This window comes from Diadema antillarum, unplaced genomic scaffold (genome assembly GCF_040938485.1).
Source record: "Diadema antillarum isolate AM-2024a unplaced genomic scaffold, OU_Dant_1.0 seq00000512_RagTag, whole genome shotgun sequence".
Lineage (NCBI taxonomy): Eukaryota > Metazoa > Echinodermata > Echinoidea > Diadematoida > Diadematidae > Diadema > Diadema antillarum.
In genome coordinates this window covers 2,996,594-3,014,630 of record NW_027271466.1, presented here as the reverse complement: position 1 = coordinate 3,014,630, position 18,037 = coordinate 2,996,594, and the positions used below count along the sequence as shown (strand labels likewise).

Sequence of the window (18,037 nt, the reverse complement as noted above, 5' to 3'; positions counted from 1 at the left end):
AGTGGTTACTGCATTGATTTTACACAAGATCCCATCACTGATTCTGATAACAAATTTTGACTATGCATATCTATCTAGTTCGAGTGATTCATCGTGTGCATAACAAATATGTGCGTGTGTTTGACTGTGTGTTTGACTGTGTGTTTGTTGTTGTTGTTGTTGATGTTGTTTTTATCTATAGGCATAGGGTCATTTATTGCACGGAAAAAACAGAGTAAAAAGTGCATGCCCGTGTGTCCATCCTTCACATAGGGGTTTATATCATACAACAAACCATTTACAAACACAGTCCATAACAAACCTTTCTTATCGCTTTTTGTGATTTCCGAGAACCTCGAATCGCATGCTGACGGAGCCGTGCCAAGTTTTAGGGAGAATGCGGACGTAGCGGGCGTCTACAGAGGCCGGCAGAAGGTTGGTGACCTCGGTGTTCTTGTCAGTGTTTCCTTGGAATATCTGATACAGACGACATAATGTACAGTAACTGTTCATTGACATCTACAGTGCTGAATTTCTTTCGGATGCTAGGTAGTATGCAGATTTAGTAATACTCACATAGTACTAATGTCACTAAGATTCCAAGGAATAATCAGGGATGTATAGTCGAACGTCGAAAATCAGCGAGATGTTTCTTTGTTCTTGTCGGAACATGCAGATAATAGGGTAACTATTTATTTGATGTTCTTCCGGGCTTCCTGCAAAATTAGGGAGATGGGCCAGCTCTGGCTATGTGAAGACATAGTGACATCAAGTGTTTAATTCTCTTGTTCCCCTCTGTTTAACTTTCTATATCAGATATCCCTTATATTTCCACGTATTTTCATTGTTCTCTTCCCCGGCGCTGCCAACTTCTTGGCTTTTAAACTTGAAAAATTAATTTACTAAAAATCTCATTATTACTCTTGCACCTCAAAAAAAAAATCCATTCCTTTGTTTTGATGGGTTTTCTTTTTGTTATAACACGGCTTGATAAAATGCTGGACGGACGGACGTCAGACAGATGGACAACTTAAATTGTGCATTCCTTTGAATATATTGTTACGCCCTCTTTGGTGGAGTAATAATCATTCACGTAAACCTAACATACCATGGGCTGACCGTCATCGCCAACAACGTCTTCGAAATCCGATGCACCGTCTTCCTTGTACTGGACGCTGTAAGTCGTCACCCACTGGTTGTACCTGGGGTATCGTCCCTGTGTGATAACCCCCGCAACACGATATTCGATCCCGAGATCAGCTTGTATCCAAGGCGCCGTATCGCTGGCTGCTGCGCACCATGCGCCTCTGCGTCTACCACCTTTAAAGAGGCATTCCAGACGATTTTTTTTTTTAATAATTTCACGTCATGTTGTATTACATGTACATAAATCGACAGCTCAATGTATAGATTTGTGAAATTTATTGTGGTCCTTGAAAAGAGGAACCAATACTCTGAAAAATCTTAAACAAATTACACTAAACAGTGTTGATGACATAGGAGCTTCACATAATTAGATTAACAAAGTCACCTGTGTAAAATCTGTGAATACCTTCTTCTTTTCTTCCTCTTCCTTGAGCCCAAACTCATGCATTCTTATGGTGATGCTTCCATGTCATCATCCTTGTTCATTGCAATTTGTTATAAATTTTGAAAACATTCTTACTTCTCATCCAAATCAATAAAACGTCTGAAACCCTGTACTAAGTTTAACTAATTTATAGTTGTTATGATGAAAAGTCTGAAAATCATCCGGAGGTCTTCTTTAACAGTAAAAATTGATTGTTAGGGGTCTTTAGTAACATCTCAGTCAAGACGTTTAACTTCCGTGACTTCAAATATCATTGGTGAATCCCCTGTAAAACTGAAAAAAGAACGAATTACTGAAAACAACGACCGAGGACATCGGGTATGAAAAAATAAGAATTAGTCAACTAGCGATTGGGAATTTTCCTTCTGCTTTCATATGTGACGCTATTATGAAGTAATTAGTGCAGAAGGGACAAATTTTGTGTGTACTTTCAGGAAGGGCTCTGAATAATCATCGTTTGATTACCTTCTACAAGTTCTACAAGCAGTGCATTAAAACGCAATTTTGATTTTGATATTTTGTGGGCGGTGAGTTGGCTCAGTCGGTAGCGCGTCTGCCTCACGATCACGCGGCCCGGATTCGAACCCGAGTCTGGACTGAGCAATGTTGTGTGTAAACATACCGTCCCCTCTAGCAAGAGGCAAAACACTCTGTCCCTCGGATAGGACATAAAATGGAGGTCCCGTGTATGAGAGAGTCACAGCTCATGCACGTAAAAGATCCCGCTTCATTCATTCATCGAAAAGAGCAAGGTGTCTAACCCGGTGAAGTGGTCCCACCCCACATCCAACTGGACCCCATGGAAGACCAGCTTAGTGTAGCTGAATATGGGCTATCCAGCCATCTTCACAGATGGAAAATGAACAACAACAACATATTACACATATAATATCATATGTCATATTAAACAAATGTTGTAATTCTTCACTTACTGGCTGGCTGATTCAGTCGACCTCGGGTCGCGCAGTCTTCGTACTGGTAACAGGAACTGGCGGATAATTGGTCATCTGGAATACTTCCGTCCTCCACCCCCAGTCTTCTTAGAGATTCTCCTGGCTTTTCCACTTTTTGTGGAGTGACCATATTGCCTACAGTAGGCATTCATATAAATTGCAAAGAATCGAAACAATCACACATAACAGCGTTTCGAGAGAAACAATCATGTCCTTGATCATTTTTGCTTTTTTTCACTCTTTCTGCTTTCTCTAAACACACTGTACATTCTTTGTCTCTTCCTTGTTTTCTATTGGCAGTTGTTATTTCACGGAGTCTGCAGCAAAGTTTACATAAGAAGACAGAGTAACAAAATAGTCATAATTATGTTTAGATAGCGATTTCTATTAAAAACTAACTATAAAATGTGAAGCGTTAGCCCGTGTGCATGCAGAGCACTCTGCAAATGTTTTGTTTTGTTTTGTTTTTGTTTTTTCATGTAATTTCGTAACCAATTCTCATTTCGTAATATACCGGAGCACATTTCCTTTAGTTTCTTCTTTGTCAGTGGCGCTCGGAGATGCCTTGATTATAACAGAAATTTCGCTATGGCCTCGTTCGTTGTAAGCGAATTTTTCACCATACAGACTTTAAGGATATAATATAATATTACATGAATATTGGAGGGTATTTAACTAATGGATAACTACTAACCGTCTCCCAGCAACTCGAATCGCATGCTAACATGACTGTTCCACGTCAGGGGCAAAATACGCACGGCGCATGCAGTGACAGGCTTGGGGAACTTGTTGGTAACTTCGGTGTTCATGTCCGTGTTTCCCTGGAATGTCTACAAAGTACACATGAAAAAAAAAAGTAATAGATAACTACAACAATGAAAACTACAAACCAACAATAACGCGCGCACACGAACACACACACACACACATATAAGCATAAACACAGTGCACACACTCATACTCAAAAACTTATGTGCACTTAGGCTGTCATAATTTGTATAAAAATTATTCATATCATAAGCTTGGTCAAAATGTTGTCTCTCATTTCATTGAATTTGGAAGAAATAAATAGAATGCACGGGAAGAAAAATACGAGCAACGTCTAAGTAAATTCGCACCTTCTTGAAATTGAAGAATCGATTATAGAAATTCAATCACAGCAAAGTCTCTCTCTTTAGATATCAAACATTTATTCAATATAATCATATACACAATACTTTGATACCAAATGGAATATTTCTGTTGTGACAGTGTGGATGGATTCAAAATTTATTTGGATTTATATCTACATTCTGTCAAACAGAATGCTTCAACGGATAGGACCGGAAAATGCTGGCTGATTGTAGTGTTTCGTTACAGTTTACAGTTGTGTGTAAAGGATGGAAGAATAAGTGAACTGATAAATGATTATAGTACCTTGCAACGGCATTCAACTCACACTTCTAACACCAGTGAGATTCTTCTCTTTGACCTCTTCTGACGCTTATACATTACTGACTGCAAGGACTATAACATGGCAGTTAACTTATTAGACATGAGGTAGCTTTGATTGGTTAGAATCTTTGCGGTAATGCTCTTGGGATTGGATTTGTATTGTACACATTTTTATTCCTGAAGTTGTTGTGCTTGTGTTTTTGTGTATTGTAGAAAATAACGTAGACATTGATCTTTGATCAACGAGTGACAATTATTCGTGTAAACGTCATTGTGAATTGGTTAATGCTTAAAACCGTGGGGGAGGGGGTGATACCACTGTCTTCAGATACAAGTGCTTGATCATGTTTCAACATCCTTTTGAAGCATTTGTAAGTGAGTCCATTCTCACACAGAGCAAAATAGGACATGTACAAGGACACCTCCCCTATTGCATAACAAGGAATATTCTTAAAGCTACGACTAAGAAAATACGTCATTTCCTTAATATTTTCTTTGTTTGGGGAAGCTTTAATCTCAAATATCTCAAATAATCAAGAACGGAGTCAACTATTAAATCTCTTCATCTGTTACTTAAAGTATATACCTTTGCATGCCCCTTGCCATCCTCGACGTCCAAAAAGATGTCGTCACTATCGCTCTTGTACTGAACTCTATAGGTTTTCACCCACTGCCTGTAGATGTCGGCCCGGCCTTGTGTAATGACCCCTGACACCACATGCTTTCTTCCAAAGTCAACCTGTATCCATGGTGACGCATCGTTGCTTGCTGCACACCACGCCCCTCGACGCCCGTTTCCTTGGAAATGGAAGTTTTACAAAAAAAAAAAAAATAAGCAGTCAGGATTAAGATATTTTTATTCGACAGCCGGTCCAGGCTCTGTCAACTAGAACCTTCGCCTTCTCACGCAATTACCAAATCATGGTCAAATGTTTGGCCCTCATTTTCTACTTATACAGTTATAGGTTAAGTTCAATGAGATTGACCACAGACCCCGAAGATCATAGAATATATAGGCCTATGTATAATATGAATTTTCTCATTGCACCAGATGGCTTTACAATAGAACTTTCGTAACTGAACTTAGGGCAGAAGATGACATCATTTTTATAGAGCGACTCTTGCACAAAACAAACAAAAATTCTTCGCAATGTGTACCTCGAATATCAATCTAGCTCAATAGTTCACTTTCATATCAAAGAAACGGCATGTTCATGCTTTGCTTTTCTTAACGTTATTAAGTCTTATAGGATAAAAGCACAAATTCTTAGGTAAAGTCATTTTTGTACGTTTCTATGACTACAGCTCAAAACTACTTAAGGCTATCACTTCACCTTAAACTTTTTTACATTTCAGGTATCTCCTACTACAATCCCCTCCCATTCCGATCATATCTTTTACGTAATAATTATGCTCCTTGGCCTATAATGTCCTTGTTTGCATAATATTTGACATTTTATTAGTCACTCTTTTTCCGTACGTGTGTGTGTTTGTTTATTCTCCTTCATTTAAAAAGGAAATAAAGAATAACATAGAAATTTCAGAAATAATTATAATATTAATCAGAGGCCGTTATCCCAGAGAAGCAAACGCCGTAGGCCTACACATTTTGTAAGCAGGCAACTTTTACGAGGCATAGAATTAATTTCTAACCAGTCTGTAACGACGCAGTAGTGTGCTCTTTTTTTTTTCTCCCGAAACATGGTTTCCCGCCCTAGTTTACACACACACACACACACACTTATATCTTTTACTGTGGCCCTAAACAAACTAAACAAACAAACCAAACAAGGTCAAAAGAAAATAATATTCGCACTCCAGATGACCTTACCTGCCCCATGGTTAAGCCGCCCTCTGTCGGCACAGTCCGTATACTGGTAGCAGGAGCTTGCTGAGAGTTGATCCGCAGTGATGTTTCCGCTCTCCATACCCATGTGATTATTCAGAATCAGATCAATCAACTCTGTTTATGCAGAAAATGTCAACAAAAAAATACTTGTCCACATTTTCAGTTGCAACGATTACATTCATGAGAGGAATTTTCAATTTTCAAACTCAAACAAAGAACAATGGATAGTTTCTTTTTTTTTCTTCTTTTTTTTTTGCTTTCTCTTCTTATCTATGGTTATCATATGAGTTGTTACTATTTCATTAAGAAAGAGAAAAATATAAACAACACCAAATCTTTATCAGGCCTTTGCTTTTCTTCTGTAATCATTGTTTCCCATACAGAAATTCTAAAAGCCTCGTGATCATTATGTAACAACTGTAATTGCAAAGTAGAAAATGTCGCTATGGCGACTTTGATACCTCCGCCATGTCTCACTTATTCACCCATACATTCTGCTGTACATCTTGACAGCGTGAGACGAGAGTTTTCTGCCACTAGGATACTGAAGAAGTGCAACATTACTCTACTCGGAAACCTACCAACGTTAATGATTTGTTTAATCATTGTTACTTCTGCACTTTTACTGCTTGTGAATAAACATGTTATTCCCATCCTGTAAATGCATATGGATAACACTGTAATAAGGGTAATGGTGTTTGTTGTCACATACACTGATATAGTCTAGCTGTGGTGAGTGATATTACTTTGTTAAATGGAAGTTTTGTAATGTCAGGGTTGATAAAAAAGAACATCGACTACGAAGTACTTACCTTGACGAACCCTCAGCAGTTCCAAGATCTTGTCCACCAGTTTTTGCACATACTCCTTGTTATATGTCTCGCCTTCAACCACCAGTTCGCGAACCAACTCATCAACAAACGTGTCAGCTGGAAACATATGGACTGAAGGAATTCGAGGTGTACAACATTTAACTTTTCTGCATTTTGATAATCCATTTCCAACTATACACGATCAATTTGATCGGATTCCGATCATCAGACTGTGGATTTAGAACATGCTGGTAATATTCTAGTAGAGAGTAATTTCCTGGGAATATTTTTGAATCATCCATGAATTCTGTTTCGTCTTTACTCTTCAGTTACACCATATGGATATATTGTATTGAGCAACATATTGGCCCACCCTTTGCGTATCTCAATTTATTCTGTATATTTTACATGAAACTGGACTTTCACCAATCTTAATATAAGAAATCCACTGAAAAAAGATAAAGTACATGTATATCAGAACTTCAGGCTGGTCGTTAATTGGCCATTACACCCATTGCCGATTGGTCCAGTGACTTGTGCAGAACTTTGCGTTGATAATGAAAGTTATTGTTTAAAAATAAAAAGAATGCAATGATTTTGACAACAAATAGCGTAAGATTTGGCATACGAATAGACTAGGACCACTTCTTCAAGGTAGAAAGCAAAAGACACATGCGTACCTGATGTCAGAGATAAGAGGAGAAGAAAACCGACGATGATTCTTCTAGCCATGATGACGAACACAGCTTGGGCAGCGAGCCGCTCTGAGGATGGAGAACTCGAAGACTGTAAGACACGAAATTACCTTCTCGTCCTATCGTTCCGAAGAACCGTAAACTCTGCACTTGCCTTGGCGCCGCTTCAGACTATGTCACACAGCCACTCCTTGGAAGAAGATAAGTAGCCTACATCCCTGATTTACCTATTATTCTAATAGTACATACGCATGCGCGTGCACCATCATGAACACACACACACACACACACACACACACACACACACACACACACACACACACACACACACACACACACACACACACACACACACACACAAAACACACAAACACACACAAACAAACAAAAATAACAGCAACAAACGCGTACACAGACACAACGTCATACACGTCATAGACACCAGCTAAGATAAATTCACAAGATTGAATGCACTTCTCATCGGGGGGGGGGGGGGGGGGGGAACGGTATGATTATGTAGGCCTAAGCCCTACAGGGGAAGGTACTTTCTGAACTATCATCACAACTTACTTGGAAATAGATTTAGGACAAGAATGTTTATTTGTAAACAAGTAATTAAAAGCTTGTACAATATCCACTGGGTTAATAGCAATGTTTCTGTTGTAATGTCAAGAATATGATATACATCACTGTGTGGTATACTTTTGTATATCATTTTTGGTTTCGTTTTATTCCATGTTCCATTTAATCTTCTTCTTCCTACTTTTTTTCGAAAGGTTTATATATTTATATAACATAAAGACCCCTATATATTCTGTTTAGACGGTTGAGAACTCATATTGCTGTAGGTTTTGAACTTAAAAAGGCATGTCATTGATAAAGTTCTCATGTTTTATTAAAACAACGTGAAATTCTTTTTGTGGTCCACTGATTCCGAATGGCATTTTTTATGTCCATTGCTTTAGATGAGTGGTACATTTATGTCTGTGTTCTGGGAGTATGTACAAAGTCGTGCTGTAGAGAGCTATTCGAAGGTTCCACTTTTTGTTTTAAAAAAGAATGTGATGCTCGTCACAGTCAAAAGAGCAAACTAGGTGAGATATCTTTTTTTTTCTGATTATATATTTGTCGACAAGGTACTAGCATTAATCTCTCTGCATAGTGAGTCATACAGGTTTTCTTATTCCACCGTAAATCGGCTCTCCCGGTGGCGTGCTTGCTGCGCCAATTGATACAGATAAGTGAACCCTTTTGTCAAATGGAGATTATCTCATTCCCTCAATCCCTATTTTGTCACCACGAACTTCTTGTTGACCGGAGGTACAATGTTGCATGTCAGTCAGTGGAATGGCTTATTCACGAGTTAACATAGACCACTGACTACTGATGAAAAAAATCCAAACAATACTGGCAAGTTAAGATTGATACGTGCATGCATGGGCACATAAAAAAAAACAGTTTCAGGAAATTGGAGCTACATTTGCATTGAAGCACAAATTGTAGACATGTGAGAAAGTAATCTTGTCGCAATTGTCCTTTTCTCGAATCGATACTGGTTTTAATAGGAGATCATCGTGACGAACATAATAAATTAATTTCTCTCTCAGGGATGAAGGTACATGCCTTTCCAACGTAACTAGAATACCTAAAGACGATCGTTCATCTTTACTGCTGCTGCACAAATGGATATCATGTTGTCGAAAAAGGTAAACCAGACCCCCCCCCCCAAAAAAAAACAAACAAACAAACAAACAAACAAACAAACAAACAAACCTTTGAGCAGAATGGAAAGCATTTGTGTGTGCATGTTCGTATGTAAATAATATAGTTTGACAATCATATAACACACCATGGGCTAGACACTAACCTTTTCCTTTGGTGGTCAGAAAGAGAAATGTAATTCTCTTAAAGTAATGAAAATATAACAATCAATTTTGAATCACACGTGTCCAATCGGGCCACTAGAATATGGCCTTGTGGGACATTTGGTTGGTCGAAATCAATCTGTAGTGGCCGCCAAGCTCAAAACCTACAAAACGTCGCAGATTAGGATGCTCTGTAATGGACCAAGATAATTATGTTGGTTGTTTCATAAAGCTAGTACCTCACCAACGGAGACGTCTCCGCGACGTCTCCAACTTATCAGTCGCAGCAGTCGCGGAGACGTCTCCAACATAAAAATGTCTTGCGGTCTCAACAAGGAGACGTCTCTGAGACGAGTTATGGCAGGTGCCAAAAAAATTCAAATATGAGGGTGCCGTTGCAGGATCACCTGACTTGATCTAGGCAGGATGTCAGCACGCAGATAAGTCACGTGGTTTTTAAGTAGGTCAAACAGCGTCAAGTAGAGTCGCGGAGATGTCTCCGCGACCTCTCACCAGTTTTTCTGGTCTCCAGCACGTCTCGGCGATGTTTCTGAGACGTCTCTGAGACATTGCGGAGACGTCGCGGAGCCGTCTCAGCAGTCGCGGATATGATTAGTCTCCGCAATGTCTCCGCGACTGATGGAGACGTCTCGGAGACGTCGCGGAGACTTCGCGAAAATTCGAACATGTTCAAATTTCTTGCGACTAACTGGCGACTAATCGGAGACTCTGTAATTTTCAGGAGACGTCTCGGAGACGTCGCGGAGACGTCTCTGCAACTAGCAAAATCTAGAGTCGCGAACTAGTCGCGAACTAGTTTCAAGCCCGATGAGATACCCCCTTAAGACAAGTACGTCTTACCATGGACCTACTACACATGGACTATGAACGGAGGTTTCTCTTTAATCCCATCATCACCATCGCCACCTGATTATGTGCATCTTAATGAGTACATCCAGATGTCTGGACAATAACGATTGTGTGATCATGTATCATCACTAACAAAAGAATAGTTTCCATCATTTCAGTCTTGCTTCGCTGATGTACCTTTTTCAGACGGAAATATCTTTGAATAAATACGGACGATGAGGAGCAGCAAAACCTGAGAACATGACAATTTTTTTTTGGTGTGTCAAAAGATGGGTAATTGCTGATTCGCACATTTTCGCACAAGGATAAGACCTTGCCTAATGACAAGATATACCTGTCCTCTACTATAACCATCCTTGTTTGCTCTGGAATAAGCTGCGGAAAAGTGAAATATTGGGATCACAAATGAAGATCATTCTGCCAAAATGTTAGCTTTCTTTTAAAAACTGCCTGCTTCTCCCAAGCGAACGGGCGCTGCTTTCACTGCAAAATAAAACATGTTTCCATTCATACACAGCACACCTGAATGACCTTAGTCTTTTAATCCTCTTTTCTCTCTTTTTAATGAGACTGTACCTCCTAACTCTCTCCCTGTCTCTCTCTCTCTCTCTCTCTCTCTCTCTCTCTCTCTCTCTCTCATGTCAATCACATCTTAAAGGGATGGTACAGTATTGGTGGAGAGGAGAATTGGCAATTCATTCTTGCCCACTTCTTGTGAGTTTTAAGCTGGGCGGTCGTGTATAATAATGATATTATGTGTAATATCTTGACTTTCATTGTCGAGGCATGAAAGGCGGTGACAATTCTACACAATGTACAAGCATAAACCTACATGAAGTTATTTCAGTGAAGTAATATAAGAAAATAACGACTACTGTGACTTCACCTAATATCCTATATATAGATGTCCTTTAATATGTTTACATCAAACCTATACCATCCCAGCAAGAAGCATGTTTTAACATAGTTGTATGTAATGGATAACATTGACATAATATAATTGACTAAGTGCATGTCATTATTTTGCTTAAGGTTACTATTTTATTTTCATTCCAGTTTGATGGACTTTTCCTTGTATTACGTGTATATTTCAATGTCACTTTTTATCATCTTCGAATTGGTGACGATGGATCGTAACGAGACATAGAAACAATAAGGTCTTATCTAGCCAGGGTAGCCCCTTCAGTGTTGCCATGTACTGCTCTACCAGAGGGTCCCGCCATTATTATTACTCAGCGTTGTCAGGTACCCATTTATACACCTGGGTCGAAAGAGACGTAGTGGGTGAAAATATCTTGTCCAAGGATGTTTACAAGCACTAGGCGGGAATCGAACTCGGGGTCCTCCTATTGGGAGTCGGGAGTCTTAACCACTATGGCACAGCGCCCCCGCATCATGGGACGTTCGTCGCTCGGTGTCATGTGAGCCATAAAATACGGCCCTTGGATTTGTTAAACACTGAAACGAAAGTGGTCGTTGGTGTTAAATCGCCCAGAAAGGGCTGTTGCGCTTTAAAGACCATTGACAAAGGCCGTTTTGCACTGTTTGGGGTGCACATCGATGATTGGCTTGAATATCTAATACAAGATAAAATAAAACATAAAAATGCTGTGTAGTCGGTCGAGCTGACACGAAGTTCCTACTGTGTGGTTGTCGTGTACCCTTTTGTGAAGCCCATGCAGCGGAAACCAAATCGATGGTTGCTGTTCATGTTTAGGCAGGTGGTTCAATGCTATGTACAGTTTCTAAAATAGATATTTTTTTTTCTCTCTGCGGCGGATGGCCATGTGCTCAGTGTGGGCATATCTATTGTCCTCACCAGAGAGTTGTTGGCGAACAGCTTTGCCGGTATTGAAAATAGAGGACATTTTGTATGTTACATACCACGATGCTTCATGAGAGGGTTTATACTTTTATACGTCATCAAAATGTAGGCCTACCAACCGAGGCAAGAATCGTGATTTATTTGGCATCGATTCTTGTTTAATATGCAGATACCGTTAACATATCATTGACTTGTGTGAATAATGACGTTTACTATACGCCATGCTGTCATATTTCATTACGTTTAGATTGGTTTTTTTGTGTGTTACCCAGAGTCTATGAAGTTAGAATCGGTGACGCTGGATTAACTTTATCAATAGGACGGGACACCACGGGATGTGTCTCGCTCTGTATCACGTGAGCCACAAGATTAGGGCCGTTGGATTTGCTAACACTGAAACAAAAGGATCGTTAGTGTTTAATGGCCCCTAAAAAAAGGGCTGTTGGGGTTAAAAAGGGGTTGGGGTAGAAAGCTGTAAAATGCTTGGTGTCTGTGTGTGTTTGTGAGTGTGGTTCTTTTTTTTTCTTTTTTTTCATTTGTTTGTTGTTTGTTTGTGTTTTGTTTGTTGTTTTTGTTTTTTGCTGTCTAGGAACAACAACAAGAAAAAAGTCTTTGAGCGTGGACAGTCGAGCTGACAGGCTAGAGCTCATTATACACAGATAAGGGGCTCGGGAACCAGGGGTAGTGTCCCATCTCCACCCCCCCCCCCAAAAAAAAAAAAGCGCGCACACATATGTACATACACACACATCACATGCACAAACGCACACACACACACACACACACACATACAAACATGTCGTCCTCTTTAAAAAAAAACAAAAAAGAAACAGACAAAGAAAACAAAAGCCGGAAACATAATTGATGTAAACACCTAAAAGTTTCCGAGGGTACCGTCCCAGGATTTTCCCCGTCGAAGGGGATGGGGGAGATGAGGAGATATTATATCTTTGACCCTTAACTCAACCATTAGTACTACCCTTGCCCCCCCCCCCCCCCCCCGCCCTTGCGTTTACTCGATGAATGGTCAGCTTTCTCAGTCAGAGCACTGGACAACAGTAAATTTCATGTAAATGTGATTGAACAGCCATCATGATGATAAGAAAAAATGACGCCTTCTGCTAAGTATGTTTGTGTGTTGACGATGCGAAAGATATGAATCAATGATTGAACACATAATTTGGTTTGGCGTGCAATTTATTCGATATAATACTTCTCTCTTGCTTAATATTGCATAATTATAATGTTGGAAAAAAAGAAAATTGACACTTTCAATATAGATTTGATATTCCTCATATATGGTACAAAATACAACAATAGGGTCGGTCCTTCTACAACACATTATGTCTCATCAATTTTGCATATATTAGTTCCATCTACAAAAATACACACATAAATTCTACCACAACGGACCCTAGGATATCACTGGTTGGCGCCCTCCACGGCCATCCTGAAATAGGCATTGCACTGACATTCATGGTTACCTCCATCCACTATACGATAAGAGACGAGCAATTCAGAAAAAAAAAAATCATATTTACAAACATCATCATACAGTTTTTACAGCATTGAAAAATAGCACACAACTGCATACACTGTACGTGTATATAATAATAATATATACATGTGTATTTTTTGCTTGTATTTTCCTACAGGAATTCTTTCCGTTAGGAGGCACTAAGGTGTAGAGATTATCTATTACAAATGCTCCAATACTATACATTATCTGGAACTAACACAAAAAGACTTGTCATATCCAGCCACGAGTCAGTTAGCACCTTCTCTTTGTCGTGGCATAGTGAAATTTTACGTGAGTGTTGTTGTACGCTATCAGTTTTCTATGGCTCGATTGCAGCGTTAACAAGTATCGGTGATAGTCACATTTTAAAGACTTTATTACATTTACGTATCTCTCTTTTTTTTTTTCATTTACCTGTTTGAGCTACGTCCGTGCAACTATTTCTCGACGGAAAATTTACATCCAACAATACATTCTGAAGCAAAAACTGTTAAACAGTGTAAAGATCTGTTATGAACGGACAGAAATTTTGTGAGGAAGACTTTTGAAGCACTTACGCTAAGAAGGGCGATGGAGTTTACAGACTGGTGTAAGTTCGTTCATATAGTCCCCTCAAACTGACACATCAGCACTTTAGATTGGCACTTTACAGCCTATAGTGTTATATTAAGTGATCTGCTAAATTGAAATAATTTCAAATTGTAGATCTTTTATAGTCAATCTTGCAGACGTAGTTACTGATATTGTGTATTGTAAGCTGCTTGGTTGTACACTCCTTCATGCGTTAAGCAATAACTCAACAATGATCAGATTACATTTTCCCCCGAAATCTGCCAAATCAGCTTCAACGGTCAAGTTTCCTTTTCTAATGTTTACCAATCAATATGATAATCCTTCTTAATGTTAACTTCTTAATACTTCTGATTGTGATAACTGTTACATTTCAGTTTGGACCGATGTCAATTGAGGATCAATACTACAGTAATCACAGGAAGGCAAAAATAAAAATTTAAGCTCGTTTTAGAGTATCTAGGATGTATTTCATATCTAATAGTACGGTTGTTGCACTAACTTCCTCAATACACAGGGTTCATACTTTAATTGGATAATTATTTACTTTTAGGAAGTTTTTCATGAAAAACACAATTCGCAATGAACTGTCACTCTTTAATAAGGTTTTAAGGCACTTCTAGATTATGAGAATGGATATTATTTCAACAAATTTCATGATCATCTGCTGATATTGACATCACGCAGTAAACATACCTATTGGTATTGAAGGACTCATTTGAGTTACGATTTGATTCGCTTGAAAGTGTCAATTGAGCAAAAAAAAATATGGTCGGAAAACACATTGCACTACTGCCCTGGTAAGGTTGTTTGCAATCTCGAGGCTGAAACATCAAATCTCGGGGCATGCGAATTGTAGTACAGGTAATTAGGAAATTAATCACATTTCTCCTAGGGCCTAATCTTTTTAACTTTTCTATATGACAGGCAACTTCTGCACGGACGTTGTTCACAAAGATTTACCATCAAATATCACGGGGACTCTTTTTTTCCTGTATTCGTCATTTACATGAGAGATAGAAGGGTGTACGAAATATTGTCCTTCCTTTTTCAATATGAACACAAACATCGGTTTATGTTTAAACATGTTGCAACAGGCAGTATATCATCATTTCATAAACTGTCCATTAAGAACCAGCACTTGTTCACTCTCTCCTGCACTCCATAATCGTGGAAGATGCGGTTGTTCCAAGGGGAGAAAGCCATGTTTGGATCAAGGGCTTGGCTGGTATACACGTGGAAAAGGTCAGTGGAGAGAGCAAGGTTACGCTCATATTGCGATTGATGCGCGTCGAGAATTCACGGTAATGCGCGTCGAGAATCCACGATATTGCGCAATCTTAATTCATCCGGGGTCGACGCTTACTGGTATTGAATCTCCGATGCGTGGTAGAAGTCGTCCAGGAAAGAGTGGAGAAAGTCGAACGTCGGCCGCTTCTCCGGCTGTGCGTCCCAGCACTGACGCATGATGTCGTAGAGCTGGTCGGGACACTCCACGGGCTTGGACATGCGGTAACCGCGGGAAACCTGGTCAAGCACCTCTCTGTTGACCATGCCTAGTGGGAGACAATAGAAATTATAGAATGGGCTTTAGAATCTCTGCAACCTGATTGGTCAATTGTCACGCATTGATTTTTTTTTTACTGATCCACACTGAGCCACGCGTCCGGTAAAATCCGAAGGCATGGCTCAAGTCTTGTATACTGTAGTTGTCGATGATTGTACGTGTACCGGACGCATGATGGGGAAAAATGGTTGTATTTCATGAATTTACGGGCCAATTTTATAACACGAATGATGCACAGGCCTATTTCATGGATCAATGAGAATTGGATGCTCTTGTTTGACTTTGGAACAGTTACACAGTTCCAAAATTAAACTCGCGCATCCAATTCTCACCGATCCACTCCATCCTGTGCATCATCTGTATACTGGAGCTTGAATCATTGGCTCGAGATGTCACAGTCCAACCTGTTCTACGGAAAACATTACCGGGGTTCATCCTGTTACTTTCTACATCCAATGTATAGAGCTGTGTTTGGACCGCCATCCCCTCTTCTCCTTTTGACAACTTGACCACACTGGATCGTCTGATTGGGGAACTACGTCTTTCGAAAAATATATATTCCTCCAACCCAATCCCATCCCCACCCCCAAGTCTCCACAAGGACAACCTGACAACGAAGCCCCCAACGTGTTATAGATATTTTGAATGTGAATTACTCATGTAGGTAGTTAACAACAGTAATACCTACCTTAAAACGAAACGCACTATATAGTCGTAACGAATTACTGTAACTTTCGTAACATTTTCTAATTATACCAAAACGTAATGCATTTCAAAAAGTAGTTACCCATTAGAATCATGCATCTTTGTCAATGAACAATTTGGTGATTGCTGTTGCTTTTGTTATTATTCTTTGCTTGTTTGTTTGTTTGTTTGTTTGTTTGTTTGTTTGTTTTTGTGGACAAGTGCATTCAATGTTGTTTCTATGAAACCACGCTCCTTACCAGGGTAGGGGACACGCCCTTTAGTGATGACTTCGTAAATGAGGATACCGAAAGACCAGACGTCTGACTTGATGGTGAATTTGCCAAAGTTGATGGCTTCCGGGGCTGTCCATTTGATGGGCATTTTGGCACCTGCGAGAAGATTTTGTAGAGAAGGAAAGGGTATCAGTTCTGTCTGATTCTATATCTGAAAACCTTACTGTTATTGTTAGCTGTCACGTTTCATAGATATCGTCCAACTTCATGAAATGTGAAAGCAATCAGTCCTACATAAACTATGACACGTGGACATGATGAAGATCTACGGTCCTTCCTACATAACTGATCAGTTCCGTGGTCCTTCCATTATGCGAACGTTATTGTGTGAAATGCACCACAGAGGGCGCTCTTTAGAGCACAAGCATCGACGAGTTCAGGTTACAGTTTCGTTGGTATCAGAATCTAAAATACCACATGACTCTTGACTCTTGAAGAAGTAATCCCTGTTGCTGCTTTGCACAGCAAGCTTTGCATAGGCAATGAGAGCTTTGTTAACTCAATCTCATGACAATCATGTCACATGAGATTGCACTGTTAGTGCTTAAAAATCATGCTCTTGGGGTTGTTGTTATGACACAAATCCCCCGTGTTTCGTTGATACGTCTCTCTGTATACGCATAAAACTTGAACAACCTCATCTTGACAACTTGTCAACGCCGGAGCAAATCATAGGAGTCAAAGATTTTCGAAAGTATTGGTACAAATGATAAGTTTTCCTGTACATAATCCACATGTAATCTCCTCGTATCCTCGAGATGCCGTGTTAGCGCGACACTCAAACGCGATAAATCCTGTGGTTCAAACCCACCTTCTCTTGCAATGTATTCGTCTTCGATGATGCGGGACAGTCCAAAGTCGGCCACCTTGCAATTTCTGTGATCCCCAACCAAGATGTTTCTGGCGGCCAGGTCCCTGTGAACGAACCTTTGCGATTCCAGATAGGCCATGCCATCCGAAACCTAATAATTGAGGGGATGGAGGGGTTATGAGAAATAAGCGAGCTCATATTATCATCATAGTCACTGAGAATCCGTGGTGAAAGAACATCCAATAAGCTCGTAAACAGCGGAAAACGCAGATGTTACATTCTGAACTCTATACGTTCATAACGGTTGTAGTGACAAAAGACTCTCGTTGGTTACAGGAACAGAAAGTATCGGGAGTGTCCACTGGAAAATATCTTCACACAACAATAAGTATTTACATATTGCAACTGATTGAAAAATTGCCCTTTATCAAAGTAAATAAGCACTGAATTGATCAGTTTTTGTTCGGGTTTTTTTTGTTGTTGTTGTTTTTTGTTTTTTTTAAGTAGCAGCCATTATATGATAGGATCAAAGAGAAATTAGGATTTTTTGTACAGCATGCTAGGAATCCATTTACTCCAAATTCTGTCCATTGTGTTCAAACGTTAAGTGCATCCAATTACTACACCTGGAAGAATCAGACTCAAGACATGCACGCTTATACAACGATCCACATTTCTCTGTGACCATTTAACCAAACTGAATGGAGTTTCTGCAAA

General features: G+C 39.6%; 2 protein-coding genes across 2 annotated transcripts in view; both read right to left on the bottom strand.

Moving 5' to 3' along the window:
* Positions 1-306: 306 nt before the first annotated feature.
* On the bottom strand, positions 307-6,745 carry LOC139734172 (lactadherin-like). The gene is made up of 7 exons (XM_071644977.1): positions 6,619-6,745; positions 5,789-5,920; positions 4,544-4,755; positions 3,218-3,353; positions 2,503-2,658; positions 1,088-1,299; positions 307-456 (listed from the first exon to the last, which is right to left on the bottom strand). The coding sequence occupies exons 1-7, from the start codon at positions 6,743-6,745 to the stop codon at positions 307-309; spliced, it is 1,125 nt and encodes a 374-aa protein (XP_071501078.1).
* Positions 6,746-15,316: 8,571 nt separating this feature from the next.
* Positions 15,317-18,037, bottom strand: part of LOC139734196 (proto-oncogene tyrosine-protein kinase Yrk-like) — a 55,975-nt gene continuing 53,254 nt past the window's right edge. Inside the window, exons 10-12 of the mRNA XM_071645001.1 lie at positions 17,321-17,471; positions 16,474-16,605; positions 15,317-15,518 (exon numbers count right to left, since the gene is read on the bottom strand). Coding sequence (XP_071501102.1) covers positions 15,325-15,518; positions 16,474-16,605; positions 17,321-17,471 — 477 coding nt within the window. The 3' untranslated portion in view covers positions 15,317-15,324. The remainder of the gene's footprint in view (positions 15,519-16,473; positions 16,606-17,320; positions 17,472-18,037) is intronic.

What these genes read in the sequence shown, in the direction of transcription:
- LOC139734172 (XM_071644977.1), bottom strand. Translation starts at nt 6,745, where the DNA reads ATGTTTCCAGCTGACACGTTTGTTGATGAGTTGGTTCGCGAACTGGTG. An exon ending in ATGGCAAGGGGCATGCAAAG is followed by an intron (nt 3,354 to 4,543) that starts GTATATACTTTA and finishes TGTACTTTGTAG; the next exon opens with ACATTCCAGGGAAACACGGA. An exon ending in ATTCGAGTTGCTGGGAGACG is followed by an intron (nt 2,659 to 3,217) that starts GTTAGTAGTTAT and finishes TGCCTACTGTAG; the next exon opens with GCAATATGGTCACTCCACAA.